Raw genomic sequence first — 22,515 nt, 5'->3', positions numbered from 1 at the left:
GGTTACCGGTCAGGTTCCGAGTTCGAAATCCTACTTCTCACTTACAAGGCCCTCAACAATGTCTCCCCCTCTTACATCCGTGATCTCCTCTACCCATGTCCCAACGCGAGTTCTTCGGTCGTCTGAGTGTGGGCTATTGTGTGTGCCGAGGTCGCACCTCCCTTCAATGGGTGACCCGGGGGAGCCTTTTCCCGCATGGTCCCCAAGCTGTGGAATTCACTTCCATCCATTTTGTTGAGTCCCTCGGTTTATTTAAATCCCGCCTTGACATTTTTTTCATGAACGCTATTTCTCCTGGTTAATTTTCTTACGTGTTTTTGGAGTGTGATGGGAGGGCGCGGTTTTTGCATCCGTGGTTAAATGAGGAGCCTGTGTGATGATATTAGGTTTTAGAATTGCGTTAGTTATTTACTTTCTTGCTTTTAGCTGTGTGCAGTGCTTTGCGACCTCTGGGTGAAACGCGCTTTATAAGTGTCAATTATTATTGAGTCTATGGGCAGTGTTGAGTCTATGGTGCAGTGTGAGTCTATGTGTAGTGAGTCTAACCGATTATTTATACTCTTTGGTTCTTTCGGTAAAGTCGCGTAGGTATACAATAAAAGAAATCACGACGTTTCGGGCGCCACACAAGCGTCCGTCATCAGGTGGGAAAGCATGGTCTGCTGCTGAGCCAGACTGTTTTAAAAGGTTTTAAATGGGTGTAGTCTAAGGGTCATAAAGAAGTGGCCGGGGCTAGTGATGTTAATGTGAGAAATTAGCATGCAACTGTAGAAAAGAAGAAAAGTGGCCTCCTAGACGAGGGCACGGAAGTGGCTATGTTAATGTGAGAGATTAGCATGATGTTAATGTGAGAAATTAGAGGGCACGGAAGTGGCTATATTTATGTGATAGATTAGCATGATAAATTTCGATTTAAAGCTTTCGTGACTGCAGGGATTCATCTTCTTGGTTCTTTCGGTAAATTCACGTAGAAGGGAAGTAATAAAATAATAAAAATAAAACATAATAAAATAATTCTGACTGTCTCCCCGACAGATCTGGTCTTCACCTGAGGACGGCTGTTTGCGTTGTGGCCGAAACGTCGTGAGAATTATTTTATTATGTTTTATTTTTATTATTTTAATACTTCCCTTCTACGTGACTTTACTGAAAGAACCAAGAAGAGATTAACATGATGTTAATGTGAGAAATTAGCATGCAACTGTAGAAAAAAAGGAGAGCAGCCTCCTCGACGAAGGAGTGCAACCCAACGCGTGTAATCCAAAGGGCCTGTGAGTATGAGAGTGCAATCCAAAAGACATGTGAGCATGAGAGTGTAATCCAAAGGCATGAGAGTGCAATACAACGGACATGTGAGCATGAGAGATGCTTAGAGAGACACAGAGAGTCGAAATAACAACTGACATACACTGTAAATAATAATTCCGTAAATTTACAGTAACTTTTCTGCCAGAAAGTTGCCAGTGAATTTTACCGTAAATATACGGAAGATGAAATCCCATTTTTTAATGGAAATATGTACATAAATTTACAGTAATTACTGTATTTTTACATAATACCATCCGTGTTTTTTACAGTAATTTTTCCGTAAAATCACAGTTGTATTCAGTAAAAAAACAATATATCCCATGACTGTAAAAAAATGGGATCTGTAAATTAACAGTAACTTTTCTGGCAGAAAGTTGCCAGTAAAATTTTCTGTAATTTTACCGATTTTTTTTTCATTGTGTTATCTTACTGTAAATTTCTATATTTTTAAAGACACTCCATATTTAAATGTCCATTATAAACAACAAATCAAACCCAAATTAGATTTAGTTTAAATGGAAATGTTTCACCCTATACACGGGCAGTTTGTCTGCTGTTCTCCACCATTACCTCTTCCTGGCAAAAAACTAAACAAAGAAAAAACTGCTTTTGTGGTGTGAAAGACTTTATTGACTTTTCTTTTTAATTTGTAAATGTACATACATTGGCTTATGAAAATAGTCAGTACATGCATTTCAACATGTTTTAAAATATGGAATTGTGAAAGTATTATACCCTACTTTATAAAACGATCTTAAAAAATAAAACAATAAAAGTTTTTGCATTGGCCTTTAACAGATTAACTTTGCATATTAAGGAAATGTACAATCATCTGGAACAAACATGAGAAGAAGAAAAAAGCAAGTAACTTCCAAGAGTTTTTACAGCTTCCAAGCTGCAGTACCAGCACCAGTATCAAACACTGCAGCAAGTACTGGAAGAAACTGGTTTAGTTCTTGATATTTATTCTGTGCCTCTCCTGCTGGAGAGGCACAGAGAGAAGAACAAAGCTGTGCACGTGTCGTTCCTCGACCTTGAAAAGGCATTTGACAGGGTCCCCCACGACCTCATCTGGCACTCGCTTCGATCCCATGGAGTCCCTGAAACCTACGTGCATTGGGTGCAACTCCTATACAAGAACGTCACCAGTGCAGTCAGGTGTGCAGTGGGCTTATCACCGCCATTTCCCATCAGCGTTGGAGTGCACCAAGGATCGGCCCTGTCACCACTCCTGTTTATCCTGTGCATTGACACGATCACTGCCGACCTGCACACGCCCCTTCCATGGTCAATTCTCTATGCGGATGACGTCCTCCTCTCAGATGAAGAGAGAGAAGTGGAAAGACAAACGCGCCTGTGGAAGGAACGTTTGGACGAAAACGGGATGAGGTTCAACATCAAAAAGACGGAGTATATGGAGTGTGGCCCCCAAACCGACGGCACCATCAGTATTGACGGAGAAGATCTGAATAAAGTGACGGACTTTAAGTACCTGGGCTCCACCATCAGCTCAGATGGTAGCATCACGACTGATGTGAGGTCACGAGTCAATGCGGCGTGGATGAAATGGAGGCAAGTCACCGGAATCCTCTGTGATCGGAAAATGCTGGATAGGCTAAAGGGAAAAATATACAAGACCATCGTCCGACCGGTGGCACTCTATGGATCCGAGTGCTGGCCAGCCACAACTGTACACGAACAAGCTCTCCACACCATGGAGATGAGGATGCTCAGATGGAGCCTCGGGCTCGGAAGCGACTTGGTGTGGCCCCCATTGCGGACAAGATGCTTGAGGCAAGGCTTCGGTGGTACGGCCATGTGATGCGAAGTGAAGAGTCATCAGTGGCCAAGACTGCCGTGCGTATTGAGCCAGAGGGCCGCCGTCCACGCGGACGTCCGAAGAAGCGATGGATGGACCGAATAAAGGAAGACATGAAGACGGTCAACGCATCCCCTGAAGATGCCCTGGACCGAGCCAAATGGAGAAGACAATGCCGAAAAGCGGACCCTGTGCCACAGCGGGAACAACGCTAGGAAGATTTATTCTTGATATAGTCAATTAAAACGTTTGAAGAGTTTACGTGTATCTGTTTTTGCATTCAGCAACTTTCTTTTAACACTTTTCAAATAAAAAGATAGGAGTCCCAACTCAAAATGAATGAGGCAGTGTCTCCTTTGCATTAGTGGTTAAAAGTTCATCAGTGTATGGAGATTGCAATACACTGGGTATAATAAACTTTTAGAGTACTTTTATATATTTTTCTTTTATCAGTTTACATTGTGTCTGTAATACAGTATGTGTATGTTTGTGTACAATATGGCTGCCATACCATGTCAGATCTTCAGTTTAATTATATTTTTAACAGTATGATAGACACAATGTAAACTGAAAAAAAAGAATGAAAAAAATTATCTAAAGTGCTGTTGAGATGTCTTCAAAAGTGTTTTCAGAGACTTCAGAGCTTCCATGGGGTTTCAAAGTCTCTCAGATCCGAAAGGAGATTCGCGGGTGTGTGTTCTGGCTTTTCTTTTCACGTTTCTGCTCCTTTTTTGATCCTCGTTCTGGATTAATTCCAACAAGGCATCTAGAATATAAAAGGATAAATGTTAGGAGGGAAAAGCAAAAAAGCAAAATCAGAAACAAGCTGATTTTCTGGTCAGTATTGAACCAAATAAACTATGAACCAATCAACAACTTAATTAATAATGTTGGAACCTACTGCATATGTAAATGAGTATCTGTCTAGTCATTCAATATTTCATAGTTATCAGTATACCATATGTCAGTGTATAACAATTTAAAAAAAGAGCAACAATCTGTCAATAATTGCATGGGTCTATTCTGACAAGAGCTTCATCAAAAATACAAAACGTCAAGTATTAATTAGCCCTCTAAAACATCTAATTACAAACTGTTTGGTTATTTCTGTCAAGTTACGGAGGTAGAAAAATAAAGCAAAAAAACATTTTTTTGTTTAATTTTATTTATTTTTTCTATCTACGTGACTTTACCGAAATAACCAAAGAATATGGATTCCTGCAGTCACGAAAGCTTCAAATCTAGATCTAATTACACGTGGAATAAATATGCAGGTACTCGCTATTACTTTATTTCTGAACCTAAATAGACATATAGTAATTAAAGTACTAATTATAATTTGGATAAAACGTTTAAAAAAGGAAGTGTTCTGCATGATGGTATATTTTCTTCGTCTTATAACTTAAAATATTCATACAAAATGGCAAAATAGGTGCATCATTCTCACAGCACATACTAATGATCAGAATCGCAGAATCCAGTCCTGTTATTGACAGCCAATGCAGAAATCACCCACCAAAAATAATGAATTAGGTTACACTAGCATACCACAAGCCCCACAAAATCCATACATTATTTCAAAGTATGTGGAGTAGTCTAAATCTTACCTTTGAATGAATTCCAGTGCAAGGGTTGCAGTATGTGGATACTGAATATTTAATAAGTAATAAGTAGCAAAGAAAAAGCTCAAGGCAGTCAGGGGAGAATGAAGGTGGTCATTCACGATGATCTGATCTACAGCAACCATGAATTACAAAGCAAAAGTCATAACATTACAGTAATTTAACTAAACAGATTTCCTGAAGTAGAAACGATGTTCCTCTTGATTTTTTGAAATTGTGAAAATGTAAATGTTCATTTGTAGTTAAATACATAGTGAAATACAATTTGAATTGGAGCAAAACACTTAGGAGGGCTGTCACAGATATTAACATTAGTTCTATTTACTTCCCTAAATCATTGGTAGTCTAAGATTAGTGCTAATCAGGTTTTATGAAAGAAGAGGTAAATGTTCTATAAATTGACTTACCAAGGGCAACAATGCATGGAGTGGATGGAAGGTCTCCCTTCACTATGGAACTGGCGGTTTCAGTTTCCTTTAATAAAAAAAATAAAAAAAAATGTACATGATTGTAGCTGATTCAAATGCATATTGTAGAGGTCATCATATTCTGGCTGATCAGGCCCTAAAGCAAAATAAAATCAGTGGTATTTCCCTTTAGTTGTTAGTCAATTTGCCTTGACTCTTTGTTTTCAATATAGTAGAGTCCAAGACTGGGCACTAAATCCATTTACATAATTTGAACAAATAACTTCTATAACTTAGAACAGGCAATTGTATTTTATAACTTGACACATTATTCAATCAGTTAGTAAATGCAAAATATATAATTCACCTCTTTAAGAACGACCAGTTCTGTAGGGTTGTCACCTAAGTAGGTAGCCAAAAGAATCAGCAGGCCCAGTGATTGTTGCGATTCAGTGTTACTGTTGTCATCATTTTCAGTGCTCAGGTGATCTGGAGGGGCTGCTTTTGCTTGTTGGATGAATTTTGTGATCGTTGGTCCTTTTTGGGAAAGCTCCTCTGCCAATTTAGTTTGAATCGGAATCCCAATCAGAGTTTCAAAATGCTCAAAGAGGTGGGATGCCTCAAATAAATAAGGCCATGTTTCTTTTAAAGCAGAAACACATTTCGCTTGTGAATTAATTGATAGACGTTGACTGTAGTAAGTCTCACGCATTAGCCGCTTCACGCTGGTATCAGAGAGATGCTTTTCACACAATGCAGTCTGCAACTCTGTCTGCTTCTCTACCTGACTCTGCTCTGTTTCATTAGCAGGTAAAACTCCAGGCTGCCATTGGACACAGCCATAACTCTCACATAACTTCTTTTTTTTCCATCCACTGACACTTTCTTTTTGAGTTGGACTCCTTTCTGTTAATGGTATTTTGCAATTTTCAACTCTGTTTTCCAATTGCAGCATTAAAGAGTCATAGCCAGATCCAACTGTATTGTCTCCACTCACATCGCGAAATGAAGCTGGATACTTAAGTACAATTTCCTTTGCTACTTCCCTCAGATAGTTTCTGCCAGGCCTGTTCTGCACAGCTAGCAGTTCATTCACAATTATTCTCACCATTTCTTTTCTAAGCATTGGAGTTGGCCTTTTTTGATCAGTTAAAGCTTGGATCAGAGCAGGTGGCATTTTGTGCCACGGTATTTGAAATTCGTCCCCAACACAGGTTCCTGATGTTTCCATCTCGTGTGATCTGCATAATCCAGCTCTGCAGGGAGATTCAACAGCAGCTGATGGTCCTGAAGTTAAAACAAACAAAAATAAAGTCAAAATAAACATCTTCTTGGTTCTTTCGGTAAAGTCACGTAGAAGGGAAGTAATAAAATAATAAAGATAAAACAATTCTCATGACGTTTCGGCCACAACGCAAGCAGCCCCCTTCCAACCCAGCTTATATATATGCTCCAAGCACGTGTGCTGTTTCATTCAGACGCTGTCGCCTCGACAGACCTGGTTTTCACCTGAGGACGGCTGCTTGCGTTGTGGCCGAAACGTCGTGAGAATTGTTTTATTATGTTTTATTTTTATTATTTTATTACTTCCCTTCTACGTGACTTTACCGAAAGAACCAAGAAGATGAACACACATCATATTCAACAAATGTTTATACCAAAAAAGTTAATAGTGTCAATATGAGAAATCATAACCATTTCATTCGAAAACAGAGCAAATTATTTAAGTAAATTTGAAAAAATTGTAAAGGCTACTTTTTATCATTGCAATACTTAAAAAAAAAACATACCTGCTATGAATGCTTGAAGCAGCTTTCGACCTTGAATTTGTCTCAGAATTCCCTCTAGGTCTTCTATTTTTACCAGGGTTAAATCATCTTTACACTCTACCCCAATCTCATGCAGCCTTTGTAGTAGGCTTTCAGGTGTGTCTTCACAGAGGGATGGCAGTGCCACCTTCAGCAGCTCTTTCACTCTTTACATCATTTACAGGTTTGTGCTTCAATGGTAAAAGCAGTTTCCCCCCTCTGCGATAAAATGTAAGAGGCATGTAGTCATGAATCATAGAAGCGCTTTTACAAATTACTTTACTCTGGCTAAGGTATTCTACTTCATACACACCAAGATCAGGTACAATGTTAGCCATCTTTTCTTGGAGAACAAAAAGCACCTCGCTTTGATTTTTTTACTATGATGCATGCTATCTGCCCCAGCCTTAAGTATCCCACATCATAATCAAGTACAACAAGCAAACCATTTGCATATGAAGTGCCTTGCACTAACCATGTGTGTGATCGTTGAGACTGGAACAAGATGTTTTGCCTGGAAACTTATGTAAAACTGAGCTAAATTGTCAGTGTATGTCTCTTCTTCTCCTACCTGAGCTAGGTTATCAGTTTCTGCGGGATGTTCTATATGTAGATATGGTTGTTGTTCATGTAGATGAGGCTGTTCTACAGCATCACTCAGGTAAGCTGAATAAATATTTGTTACGCCCCAACCCTTGTGATATCTAGATATATGGGAAGTAAATGATGACTTCAATGTAAACTTCCTGCCACATCCCTCGAATGGACAAATAACCTCTAGGCCCTCCTGCAGATGATAATTCATGTGACCGACAAGCTCTTTAAAGGTTCCACGTTCTTTACCGCAACAATCCCAGTAACATTTTAAAGCTACAGATATGTTGTGTCGTGTATTTGAACATGCTTCTGCTCTAAAGTTATGGTGAACTCTTGTAACATGACTATTAAAGGAATTAAAAGTTGAAAACTTACTACAACAAGTTGGAAATCCACAAGAAACTGTGCATTATGCACATTTCTATGCTGCCTCCAGTTTCTTAAATAAGCAGTGACTGAGGAATTTCTAAAGTCACATATTGAGCACCTGAACATTGTGTGTGCAATGGATAATCTTTAATGGCTTAGAAAAGAAGTCTAAACAAACCAGCATCATAGTATACACTGCTGCACCTCCACAGCAGTGGTTCTCAACCCTGGTCCTGGCAGCCACAGTCTAGCATGTTTTCTAGGTCTCCCAAAATGACCAACACCTTCTGAACCGATAAGAGTAATTCAAATGGTCCAATTAACACTAATTAGTTAAATTAGGTAGTTAAGCCCTCCAAGAAGAGCACCTGTTCTTCACCTGAGGACGGCTGCTTGCGTTGTGGCCGAAACGTCGTGGGAATTGTATTTTAATATGTTTTATTTTTAAATCCTTTATATTAAGTTCGCTTGCTTGCTTGCTTGCGTGCGTGCGTGCTTGCTTGCTTGCGTGCTTGCTTGCTTACGACCGTGCAAATCTTTCTGTCGTTTTTTAACCCACTTCCCGTGATCCAATCGAGCTGACATTTTCCACACAGACTCGTTGTGCCAGACAATTAATGTTCGTGAAAAAAAAATTCCAAAATTTTACACTTTTTAGGCAAAAAAATTGTATTTTACATATATTCAAATAGAACTCATTCATGGCTTTGGCTGAACGTCACAGTGTAAGAGCCCAGAGCGTAACCCCTCCACAGGCCGTGGCGGAGTAGCGCAGTTGGTAGCGCCCTCGCTTCCCATGCCAAAGGTCGCGGGATCTATCCCCGCGTCCTCCGCAGGCGAATATATTTTTAAATCCTTTACATTAAGTTAGCTTGCTTGCTTAGGACCGTGCAAATCTTTCGCTCGTTTTTTAACCCACTTCCCGTGATCCAATCGAGCTGACATTTTCCACACAGACTCGTTGTGTGACAATTAATTTTCGTGAAAAAAAAATTCCAAAATTTTACACTGTTTAGGGAAAACAAATTAAATATTTAATTACCAATTGCTTAATGGTGGCAGACAATCATCTGACCCATAGGTGGCAGCCATCTCAAGCCAGAGGACGAGAGGACTCTAGCCGCCACGCATATAAAGGATTTATAGTGAAAAACTTAGTTTTTACGGGTTTACTTGTTATTTTATTATTTCCCTTCTATGTGACTTTACCGAAAGAACCAAGACGATGAATCCCTGCAGTCACGAAAGCTTTAAAGCGAAAAGTCCTGGCCTTTGTTCAATTGTTTTTTTTATAGATAAAAACATCAAAATATTCAGTCCTGTCGATGATAATTTAAGTATATGTGTTTCATATGCCTTTACATTTGACCAGAGAGAGAGAGTCTTACCAGCAAAAACCGAGGAATAGAAAGATGGCTGCGTGTTGAAAATGGAGTTGCTCTCAATCTCTTTCCCGCCTTCTCCTCGAGATATCCCACAATGCACTACTCCGTAATTTCACGGATATTCCGTTAAAATTTTTATTACAGTAATTTTTCCGTGAGCAAATACAGTATTTTCTCATGTAAAATTACGGATATTTTTTACAGTGTAGGCAGGTAGAATGGAAACATCACAGTCAGTTAAGACTTTACCTGGTTAATAACGTCCTTCCAATGATTATTTATAGCATATGAATGAGCTCAGACTGATTGACCTTCCAGCATTCCATGCATCTGCTCACACACAAACATGCCCGCTGATTGTAAATCTGTGAGCACGGTGACTGATAGTGGGAAAAGTGCCACACTCGTGTGGCCGCATCACTGCGTCGTCGCTGATATTAGAAACAGGTCGTCATTAATTAGAAATACATGAGACAGACTCAGCGTGCTGTGTATGGGGTGCGTAGATCGGGGAACACGTGGATTGCAGGTCATACGCATCATTCAGGACACATAGGGTTATTGTTGTTATACAAACATCATACTGATCACATTTGGGTATTATTATGAAGGGTGGTCTAAAAGCCAGGACACAGAGAGTTATTATTTTACAGGGTGGTCAAAATATCAGCATACAGGGTTATTATTATACAGGGCTAATAGCTCAGTGGGCTTTATCTGGTAAATAAAATGTTTTAGTGTCGGTCTCTATGAGTATCGGTCTCTATGGGTTTCTCTGGGTCTCTATGGGGCTTTGAATCTCTGTAGTCTGTATAAACATGCTTGTGGAGTATGTGGCTGCTGCATGTACATTCACACTTGACGATGCTGACAGGCCACTTCCTTGAGCCGATATAACTTCTCGCCAGATCACTTCTTAAAAAAAATCCTAATAAGTCAGTGGGCTTTATCTGGTAACTAAAATAATTTCAGTACGGTTTTCTATGCTTATATATGAGTCGCTGGATCTCTATGGGTCTATTTGGGTCTTTGTGGGTCTCTATTTTGCTCTATGAGTCTGTAGAAACATTTTTAAAAATCATATTTGCTAAAAATTCCCACAATATAAGCTGCTTCGTTAAGTTGCTATAATTTGTGGCCAGGTCTCTTCTGACATAAGAGCTCATAACACAGTGGACCTTACACCTGGTAAAAGTAAAATAAGTTTATAGTTTTAGTTGCTCCACTGTCAAAGCAATCCGTCGATACGACAGGCTGTAGCTTTTGGCTTAATGAGTGACATGCTTTGTTTTGAAACCGCAGAGCTGATTGTGTTTAGAAGTTAAATTATGGCAGAGCAGTTGAAATAGGGAGTGTCAAGTTCTTTGAAGCCAATATTCCGCACGTAGTTGCGATGCAAATTTGTGGGTTATAAGAGCGCCACGGCGTGACAACAACATTGGCACACGCTATGGCAACCATACACCATCCCACAGCTGCCCCTCTGCATGTGAGTCAGAGTGCCTATGTGTGAGAGGCATCAACTTACACAAATACCCCTCCACATACCTTGAACCACATTTGGAACAAATGCTGTTAATGAGTAGCACTCGCTCACGGTCAACACCAGTGATGATGATCTAAACTGGTCCTGGGCCTCTCCTAGGTCGCCTCAGCCTCAAATTAGTACCTGGTGCGAAGTGTAAACATCGCCACCAGGGAGACAAGGGCGATCGGGCGTAGTGCTGTTCACCCGCCCCCCGCCCCGTGTGCTGTGCGGGCCTTCACAGGCACTGCTAATCGCGAACAACACTTGCCCGGACAGTTAAGGCTCTACAGTACGTGGAACATTTGTATTTGAGAATCTTTGTGAAACCCACAGACTTACACAGAGACGCATAAACGAAATAGAGATTCATAGTCTTACATAGAGACCGATATACTTACATAGGGATTGATACACTTAAAGAGAGAGCCACAGACTTAAATAGAGACTCGTACATTTACATAGAGACCCACATACTTACCTAGAGACCGCTAGACTTAGATAGAGACACATCGATTTACATAGAGACTGATAGACTGCAGTGAACAGCGAGCAGCAGCGATTCCCTGCACACTGGCAGGATGAGAGGTTAGCCCCTTGAGCAGAAAGCATCGGCAGCACTGGGAAAGAGTTGCTGCTCGTCTGCTGCATGTGATTCGTGTTGTGCCGCTGCTCGTGGTGTTCATGCTGATAGGTTATTTCCCCTTTTTACTTCAACTCTCTTGACTGAGTCGGCTACAACAGCACATGCTTACAGTTGTTTGACATTTTCTCCCACGTGTCAACATTGATACTGGCTGCCTTGAGGTGTCTTTTAAAGGACGTCTTTTGTGGCACAATTTTTTGGCCACCAGGAATAGGCTTGCCCTCTGAGTTCACCGTAAAAAAGGATTTTAGGATGCCGATGTTCTGGCATTCGAGTTCCGTGCCCTGACCATCTCAATTTAGAGGTATAACGTATTGCCTCTACGCTAGGAATCCCAGCTCTCGCCAGCACCTCATTCCTTTGAGTTCGGTCTTGCCACTTGATCCTCATGATTTGTCTCTAATGTCTCAGCTGTAGGCCTGTAAGTTTCTTAAGCTGTTGTCGGTATAGTGGCAATGTTTCTACAGCGTAAAGTAGTGCAGGAATTACCACTGCTCTCTCGACCTTTACTTTGGTGGACATTTTAATACCATGCTCATTTAGGCAACTGAATGCCTTAGATGCAGCTTGAAGGCACAATGAGATCTCAGTGTCTAGAGAGTTGTCGTTAGACACGGCTCTTTCCAGGGAAGTGAACGAGTTCACAAATCTGAGAACTTCATCATTGAAAAAGATGTCTGGGAGATTGTCGATTACATTTTGTATGTTTTATGGCTGTAACGACATCTCAGTCGTGCTTGTGTTGTTTTCCTCAAATTGATTCGCTTCAGCAGAAAAACGGTGAGTGACTTCTTGAATGCCACTCCAGCTGTGAGCAACTAAGGCTGTGTTATCGACAAAAAGACGTTCTTGGATGCACTGTTCTCTCACTTTTGGTGTTGCACATAGGCTGGCCAGATTAAACAGCCTTCTGTCGCTCCAGGTTGGTATATAGACACCAGCGATATATTTACACTCATTTATGTGACCACTGCTGCAAGGAAGAAAGTGAACAGGGTGGGGGCCAGCATGCATCCTTGTTTCACTCCATGGCAAATGTGAAAATGGTCTGTCGTGTGGACTTAAATAGAGATCCATAGACTTACATTGAGACCCATATACTTACATCGTGACCCATAGATTTACATAGAGACCCAAATATGTACAGAGACCATTAACAACATGTAGGATTATTATTAAACAGGGTGGCTGAAACGTCAGGACACATTGGGTTATTACTGCCCTAGACTCAACACTGCCCGCACCACTGATTAGAACGGTTGGCTATGTACGGTGTGAAAGAAGTTCAACATACATGCATGCCTACATACTCAACACTGCCACGGTACTGAGATGTTAAATATCTCGCATGGTATGCAGGAGTTCGTGGGTTCGATCCCAACCCTGACACGTGCTGTATAAAATGAAAAAAACTAGTATCTTGCAATCAAGACGAATTGCCTAAATTATCAACAGAAGGTGTATATTGGATTAATTGTTCATGTGGCAGATGCTATATTGGATATACGGGACGTAACATCAGCGTAAGACTAAAAGAACACCAAAGAAATATTAAATTATTTCAAACACAACTCTCGGCAGTGGCAGAGCATGCTTGTCAACAAGGCCACTCAATTGATTTTGATACTGGCCAAGACTAATTAGAGAATCCGTTGAAATTGAGAGAAATACAAATAACTTAAATCGCTCCGACAGCTACAGGCTTAGTGTGGCCTGGAAGCGTATCATTAAATAAAATATATATTACAATTACAATTCATTCTAGGGGAAACACATGCTAATTATAACAATTGAATGATTACCAATCTATTATGTTATTACAATACCCTCCTCTCTGCCTCAAATCACTGCACCAGATTTGGTTAAATTATGACGTCACCCTACTGCTCTATTTAAGACCGGGAGCAAGTGGAGGGCTTCCCAATTCTGGCAAATTGCCTGATGATGCTGGATGTAATTACCAGCGAAACGTCGTACTCAAAATTGTAAATGATGTTGATTCACTCTTCAGCACACCGGTGGGCTAAAGTAGTGAACTATTTGTCTTTTGTAAACGTGACACATTTTTTACTGTTTGGCCGTGTCGGGTGGTGGAGGGTTATGACACATTCATAAATAACGCGATCTGACCCAAAAACCTTTATTATGATTATGTTTATTTGAAGTTTGCATTTTTTTCTCTTTCTCTCCCCATTGTCGCGTGGATTTTTCTTTAGGTCCTCCGGGTTTTCCTTCCACATTTAGAATGAACATGCGTATTCTATGGTTCTTTTGGTAAAGTCACGTAGATAGAAAAAATAATAACAATAAAATAAAAATGAAAATAAAGTTAATTATTTTTATTCACTTTATTATTTTGTATTTTTATTCACTTTATTTTCATTTTTATTATTTTATTGTTATTATTTTTTCTATCTTCGTAACTTTAACGAAATAACCATAGAATATGAATTCCTGCAGTCACGAAAGTTTTAAGTCAAAAATTTAATCAACATGCGTTTACAGTATTTGGCTGCTATAAATGACGACGTGATGAACCACTTCGTAAAGAATCTTAACTTAAAGCTTTCGTGACTGCAGGAATTCATATTCTTGGGTCTTTCGGTAAAGTCACGTAAATAGGTTATTTTCTTTGAACCTATTTTGTAATCGTTTAAGTTTCACTGCCCATAGAGAGAGTGAGAGAGAAAGACGCGACTATTAATACAACACATGCCAATTAACAATCCTGACAACGCAACCTCACGCTGCAGTTAAATCTCTCCTGACCAATCACAGAGTGCGATCTGCAGAGACTGTGGGTCTGTGGGACAGAGGTAAGTAACGTGACGGATGCACAGTGTTATCAGTACAGCTGTTTGGGGTCAGCCGCTGCTGGTCTGCGGGCAACAAGGTGAGTGATTGAGTGAGTGTGTTGAGTCTATAGCGAGTGGGTGAGTGGGTTGGAGAGTGGATGGGTGTGCGGGTCGGTGAGTGAGCGTGTGAGTGAGTGTGTGAGTGAGCGTGGTGTAGCGGTCAGCGCGCTGCACTACGAACCTGGCGACCCGGGTTCGATTCCCGCTCACAGCAAACACCAGTGACGATTATCTGAACCGGTCCTGGGCCTCCCCTAGGTCGACTCAGCCTCAAATGAGTACCTGGTGCGGTGTGTAAACATCGCCGCTAGGGAGACAAAGGCGGTCGGGCGTGGTGCTGGCCACCCACCCCCTCGTGTACCGTTCCGGCCTTCATAGGTGCTCGCTAACAGCACTTGCCCCTACAGTCTGTTAAGGCTATACGGGGGATCTTTGTCTTTGTTGAGTGAATGGGTGAGTGATTGGGTGAGTGAATGAGTATCTGGGTGGGTGAGTGAGGGGTAAGTTAAATGGGTGAGTGGGTAAGTAGGTGGCGCAGTGATTAGTGCCCTGCGCTTCAAAACCCAGCGACCTGAGTTCGATTCCTACTCAAATCCAGTGATAGCGATAATCTGAACCAGTCCTGGGGCCTCCCCTAGGTCGACTCAGCCTACAATGAGTACCTGGTGTGATGTGCAGTAACCATCGCTATTGGGGAAACAAAGGCGGCCGGGCAGACGTGGTGCTGACCACCCACCACCTCTATGCTGTGCCAACATTCATAGGTGCTACTCGCTAACAGCACTTGTCCTAATCGTCTGGTAAGGCTACACGGGGGATCTTTGGCAGTGTTAAAAATATGTACTGCTGGCTGTTATACTAAAACTGAACTAAACTGTTTTATTTTACTAGGTAATTCCCACTGAGCTATTTAGCTTTTTTTCAGAAGTGACCTTGCCACAAATTATACCTCAACGAAGTGGCATATCATCATCACCATCTGGTGATGTATAGCAGTCGTCAAATACTCTAAACAATTGAATTTGATTCTAAATGTGGAGGGAAAAAAAAGGAGCATCCAGACAAAAATCAAAGCGACCATCACGGGGACAGAGAGAGGAACATGGAGACTCCAAATGTACAGCTGGCATTGTCGGGTTGGGATAGAAACCACGACCTCCTGTATACCAGGCGAGGGAGACAACATCTCCTAGACACCGCGGCGAACCTTATTGGTCATAGTGGGATTGAGGGGGGCGCGGCAGGGAGGCGACAAGGTGACTGACTCTACTTCACCACGCTGGTCAGTGCGAGGTTTGTGAGTAGGGGTGGTGAAGGTTTGGGTTCGCGTGGCACTCACCACTGACGTTAGCCGTGGCCTGTCACTGAACTCTCAGATGTACAGCTTCGTGACTAACTCACCCACACAATCGATTACCCACTCACCCACTCAATCACTCAGCCAACCACCCACCCACTCAGCCACTCACCCACACACTCAATCACCCACCCAGCCACACACCCATCCACACTCTCCCTCAACCACACACTCAATCACTCACACACTCACCCACCCACTCTCTCCCTCATCCACACACTCAATCACTCACACACTCACTCACCCACCCACTCTCTCCCTCACCCACACACACACTCACCCACCCACACTCTCAGCCAGATACTTACTCGCACACTCACCCACCCCACCCACTAACTCACTTACTCACTCACTCGCACATTTATTCAGCCACTCACTCGCCCACCCATTTACTCACCCACCCATTTACTTACCCACCCATCCACTTACTCACTTCTCCAGCCACCAACCCAGTCAGAAGGGAGGAGGGAGATGGTGGAGTTGACGGAGGTGGAGGTGTAGGAGGAAGAATGGCTTGGCCAAAATGTTGGAGATGATAAGAGGTGATGATGGTCACTAGAGGTAAGGGAAGAGAGAGACGAGATAGGGGAGGAAGGAGCGAACAACAGAAGGAAGCTGCACGGGGAAGGAGGAGCAGCGTCTCTATTCACAGTGGGTGGCGGTGGGGAGAGGGGAGCGGCTCAGAGTTGGTGTGGCCACAAGGAATCACGTGATTTACTTGAGGCTCTAGCTGGTTTAGAGACTTTAAAACCCACTTTCATTGCTACCAGCACCAATAGCACTGGAGCTGATTTCGATCCAAAACGCATAAAAATGCAGCTCCAAGTGTGCACGTCATGTTCGACGGATAAGCATGTTAAAAGGTGAAATGCAGAACACGCGCGCATCACCGGCATTTGAGTGATATGCGTGCTCCAGCCGGAGCTGTGCCTTGAGCAGGCTCCTCCTAAACACTGGTACCGCAAAGTGGTCATCTTGCAGCATCTTTGTCCTGATATTGTGAACTGCCATCTTCGCTTGGTCACAGACGAAATTTGCAAGATCGTGGCCTTAATAACCAAGTAAGGCACCCCTTATATGGAACTGCTCTTGTAGAAGGGCACCGCCAGTTTTCTGAAAATGAACCCCAAAAGCCTGGAACATTTACGTTGAGCCGCGGGCAGGGCAAGTACTAGTGGGGCAGATCCTCACTGGCACCGCAGAAAGCATACAGGTCTGATACTCCTGGGGAGATTTGGCTAAGCCATATGGCCGATGGCACCATCCAGTGTGCCAAACCTCCACTGGAGGTCACCGCAGCTTTGGCTACGGAGGCTTGTAAATCTGTTTCTCCTGGAGGCAGTCACAATGAGGGGAGAGAAGTGATCGCTCTGTTTTGTGCCCTAGGTTAGCCAGGTCCTGAGAATGCAGCGCCTTGACGCAGTGCGTGCAGAGCACTTTCTTTGGGTTTAGAGAGAGAGGGATATTTCGTTACACCACCACTTTTAATAAACAACCCCAATCTTTTATCTCAACCACTATCATCTCATGTACAATTTGTAGAATTTCTATAAAGCACCTTTGAATAAGGCGCTATATACATCTATATTGGATATATTTGATGATATGGGATGGATTTAGCGTGCGGGAAGCCACACACACAGAAGACACGTGTCTTACTGGAGGCTCTAGCCAGTTTAGATACACGGATATATAGGGTTATGATGAATTACGTCTTGATACGTGCTGAATCTTTCTCTTTGCAGAGCCGGTCACATATCACGGTCACCACCACCACATCAACTACAATATCCATCACCGGTGAAGACGTTGAAGAACATTCTGATCAGATCAATTGAGAAGCTGAAGCGAAGAAGCCACGATGAGGGTTCGAGGAATCCAGTCGTGGCACTTCAAGGCGTGCATCCTCTCCCTGGGGCTCACGCTCATGGTCAGTGAAGTCTCTCTTTTGATCATCATGGATTGTACTTCTTACGTTGGTCAAACTGTGGCGTTAAATGGGAAATATATACAGGCATACCACCTACAGTGCTCAGGATGCGTTCTTGGTAAATGGAGCACTATACAAAACAGCGCTTTACGAGGTCATTATAAGAATGTTCATATGGAGATGCGTCCCAACAGCACTATATTTTTACCAGGGCAATATAGGAGGGATTTATTTGCGTATTGATTATAGCCTTAATAATGATACTGTACACATAATAAATATATCGAAGCATTTAAAAAACAAAACTCATAAACCGGTGGATTTGGTCGGAGCTTGCATGAGATTTACCACCATCTGCCGTGAACACACATTCTGTGGGAAGCTATATCAACCAATGGGATTACTTGATCTATGGATTGGCAATTAATCAATGCAGTGATTTACCCTCGATGAATCGATAATACAACGTGGCTGTCGGATCAACTATGAGCAGTTTCAATACAATAGACACCGAGATTCAGGTTCGAAAATATATGGGCAGAGACACGACCACACGGGCAACGACACACCTACTTTCTTCCATATTTTGGCTGATCCACGCAAGACAAAAAGTGTTATGACGAAACAGTGTTATAGTAGGCAGCGCTATAAGAGGTCTGCTTGTATACAGAGAGGCCCAAAAGTCAGGACGTATATGGGTTGTTATTATTAAACAGGGTGGGCCAAAAGTTAGGACACATAGGGTTATAATTATACAGGGTGGCCCAAGAGTCAGGACACATATGGTTGTTATTATACAGGGAGGCCCAAAAGTTACGACACATTGGGTTATTGAACAGGGTGTTTCAAAAGCCAGGATACATAGCTTTATTATTAAACATGGTGTCCCCCAAAAGTTAGGACACTCACTCACGCACTCACCTACTCAAGAAATAACTCACCAACCCACTCATCCACTCACTCACTCACACATTCTCTCACCCACTCATCCACTCACCCACCGACTCACCCAAGAGAAAATATATATACAAGGTGGGCCAAAAGTCAAGACACCTAGAGGTATTATTGTGCAGGCCCAAAATTCATTGGGTGTGAGTCATTGGATCGCTATGGGTCTGTTTGTGTGTCTATGCCAGCTTGTGGGTCTCTATGTGAATCAATGGTGACTGGGCTGAGATAAACCAACTCACACCACAGTTGGCTGGCCTGTTTTGAACCAAGGATCTCAGCAGTACTGCCTCAGCACTCAGACATATGGGACACCTCAATCAAATGCATTTTTATGCATTAATAACTGTGTATTTTCCTCTTTCAGATACCATCACAAGTTTTTACTCTGCACACAGGTATGTAATTAAGGTATACAACTAACTCAACCACAACTAACCCACAGCCACATATCTACGGGACCTTTGTTTTTTGCTCGTATCAAAGTTTGAAAAATACGAATGGATTTTATCCATTCTTGCAATACAGCAGATGTTAAGATGTTCCAACACCAAATAGAAACCTTTTACAAGGAATCAAGTCTGCAATAACCACATGTACTTGTGGCAAAACATGCAAACAAACATCCTCTGATAATATATTGTCTTTGAAAGTGCTTGGTTTATTGCCAGAGAGGGTTAAAGGGTAAAACCATTTACTTTCTTTCAAAGACTACGCATATATTAACAGAGCATGTTTGTTCACAGCCACAACGTGTGAGAATGATGTAGCTGCTCACCCGGAGCTCTTATTACTCTGATATTGCTTGTCTTTGTGCTGTACGCCTTATGGCGTCCTCTGGTCTAACACCGTTTAAGACTAGGCTCTAAAGATAGCTGTTTCTGGTGTGGACCAATCAGTTTAAAAGACAATGCATATATTATCAAAGTATGATTTTGTTTGCATTCTGACCACAATTATTGTGGTGAATGCAGATATGATTCCTTGTAAAAGGTTTCAGTTTGGTGTTTTAATATCTTAACACCTGTTTTGTTGCCAGAAAAAAGGGGAAACCCTATTCTCATATTTTAGTACTGGCAAAGGAGGTCGCATGATGAAGCCACAACTTGCTTTTTAATTGTATATATATTTTAAGCTGGAAATAATTGTTTTTTTCTTCATGATAAATGTAATGGTGCTTTGGGAGGCAGATTCATGCCAAAAATGCGCCACATGTTAACCAAAATTTCGACTTTATTATTCGCCTAAAGAGGCCTTCAGGCGAATAATAGACAATTGGAGTAATGATACCTCTATTTCTATTGAACAGGGTTTGGGGAACCTGTTGTTTTTTACTTCATTTCACACTGCTCACAACTTGAGTTCATATGGTGCGTGACTTCATTTTAAACAACCCACGACTTAATTTCACATGGTTCATGATTTCCTTTCATATGAACTGATACTTTATTTCATATGACCTGCAGCCACATAAGGACTACGACTTTGGAATGGATAAGTAGACAATCTATCTTTTTCACTTATCTATGTATTCAAGTTCAAAACGAAAGTGTATTTTACACACACCCCAGGATAAATAAACTTAACCCAAAAGCAGTTCAATCTTAATTTAGGAGCTTTCGTGACTGCAGGAATTATTCTTTGGTTCTTTTCGGTTAAGTCACGTCTAAAAATAAAATAATAAATTAAAATAACATATTACTATTTTATTTTAATTTATTATTTTATTTTTAGACGTGACTTAACCGAAAAGAACCAAAGACCAAAAGCAGTTCTAAAGAATTCGTCTAAACTTAAATACAAAATGCATAGGTTCAGTGGCTTCCTAATATTGGACGTAACAGCGTTCCAGACGGCCGCAGAAGTGCATCCAAAAGTGTGTGATGTGGTGACCCTCTTTGTTCAAGGGTTTGTCAAAAGCTGCTGCTAGCAAGGATGACTGGAGTTTGCGTGATTATGGTTTATGCTCCTTGATGAGAAAAGTCAGCATTGAGGCTGTGGGTGAACATTGATGCTGTGCATTGGTGTTGAAGCCATGGGTCAGCGTTAAAATATTTTCCTCTTCCCTCCCAACCCTTCGCTCTCCCTCCCACAGGCTGCGTGCAGGAGGCCGGCATGACGCTCTGCTGGTGTGAGAAAGGCTCCGTGTGGAGCGCCTCAATATGCGATTCGCTGGGGCCCTGCTTCCTCCACTCAGCCTCAGCCCAAGGGAAGAGCCCCTGCGCGTGCGTCCGGCAGTCACCTCCCGACAGTGAGCGCTGCCTTCCCACTGCCCAGGCTTCCTCCTCAGCTGGGCAGGCAGATCCCGGCATCCGCTGTCACGAGGGGGCACCCAACTTAGCCCTCGTGGGAAAAGAGAATGGAGAAATTGCCAACGGCTGCAGAAAAGATGGCGGCGGTAGCACAGAAGAATTCTGCGGCGCTCGATGGCATGCAGAGGGTGGCGGTAGTGGGAGAGAGCGCGAAGTTCACCATGCAGAGGGATCTGCCTTCATTGGAGGAGGGAAAGGAGATGGTGATAACAAAGCCTCCATTGTGAAAGACAAAAGAGATTCCGTTGACACCGTTCCACCCAGAAAAAAACACGACGATGTCACGTGCCCCAGGGAAGATCATATTGTTCCACCAGGGGGAGACCGCATTCTTGAAGCCAAGGGAGAGGAAAGTGAGGTCATTCGAAAGCCCAAAGAAGTGTTGCTGTCGGTCAACGACCGCAATCCGGACTTCAGGGAGCAGAAGAATGAGTACGTCAGCACGGAAGAATATGAGACAAGCCCCATGTCTATTTCAACATCATCCGCTCCGTCTTCATCACCATCATTAACGACAACCACGACGACGACCGGTCCACTGAACACTGCGGGACAACAAACTAAACGTTCCACGGGCCAGGTAGGACCTGGCCCCAGCATGGACTCCACTGGGACGACCACGGCCACCGTCATGGATGACGGAGACGCCACCGACAAGTATGAAGAAAACACCAGCACGGCAGCAGCGAGCACAGACGTGGACTCGGCAACGGCCGGTTTTGCTCCGGCTGACCTCTCCCCATTGACCAAGTCACATCCAACTGAAGTCTCGCCATTGACCGCTTCTACTGCTACTCCACAATGGACTACAACTGCCGATGTTGACCCTGCGACAGATTCCATCACAGGCTCTGATGTCACTTTAGAGATAGTTTCAGCAAGTCCGGGTGTCTCTCTCATTACAACACCAGATGTCTCTCTCATTACAATACCAGATGTCTCTCTCATTACAACACCAGATGTCTCCCTCATTACATCACCAGATGTCTCTCTCATTACAACACCAGATGTCTCTCTCATGACAACACCAGATGTCTCTCTCATTACAACACCAGATGTCTCTCTCATTACAACACCAGATGTCTCTCTCATTACAACACCAGATGTCTCCCTCATTACAACACCAGATGTCTCTCTCATTACAACACCAGATGTCTCTCTCATCACAACACCAGATGTCTCCCTCATTACAACACTAGATGTCTCTCTCATTACAACACCAGATGTCTCTCTCATCACAACACCAGATGTCTCTCTCATTACAACACCAAATGTCTCTCTCATGACATCACCAGATGTCTCTCTCATTACAACACCAGATTTCTCTCTCATTACAACACCAGATGTCTCTCTCATTACAACACGAAATGTCTCTCTCATTACAACACCAGATGTCTCTCTCATTACAACACCAGATGTCTCTCTCATCACAACACCAGATGTCTCTCTCATGACAACACCAGATGTTTCTCTCATTACAACACCAGATGTATCTCTCATCACATCACCAGATGTCTCCCTCATTACAACACCAGATGTCTCTCTCATGACAACACCAGATGTCTCTCTCATTACAACACCAGATGTCTCTCTGATTACAACACCAGATGTCTCTCTCATTACAACA

At 42.4% G+C, this 22,515-nt stretch overlaps 1 protein-coding gene across 1 annotated transcript in view; it reads right to left on the bottom strand.

Moving 5' to 3' along the window:
• Nucleotides 1–22,515, bottom strand: part of LOC133361317 (zinc finger protein 91-like) — a gene marked incomplete at its 3' end in the record, with an annotated part of 1,159,662 nt that overhangs the window by 242,610 nt on the left and 894,537 nt on the right. The window contains exon 6 of the mRNA XM_061580255.1: nucleotides 17,667–17,683. Within this exon, the coding sequence (XP_061436239.1) occupies nucleotides 17,667–17,683 (17 nt within the window). The remainder of the gene's footprint in view (nucleotides 1–17,666; nucleotides 17,684–22,515) is intronic.

The sequence above is a fragment of the Lethenteron reissneri genome, chromosome 72 (assembly GCF_015708825.2).
Source record: "Lethenteron reissneri isolate LAM-NWPU_2019-01 chromosome 72, ASM1570882v1, whole genome shotgun sequence".
Classification (NCBI taxonomy): domain Eukaryota; kingdom Metazoa; phylum Chordata; class Hyperoartia; order Petromyzontiformes; family Petromyzontidae; genus Lethenteron; species Lethenteron reissneri.
This window is presented reverse-complemented; position numbering and strand designations above follow the sequence as displayed.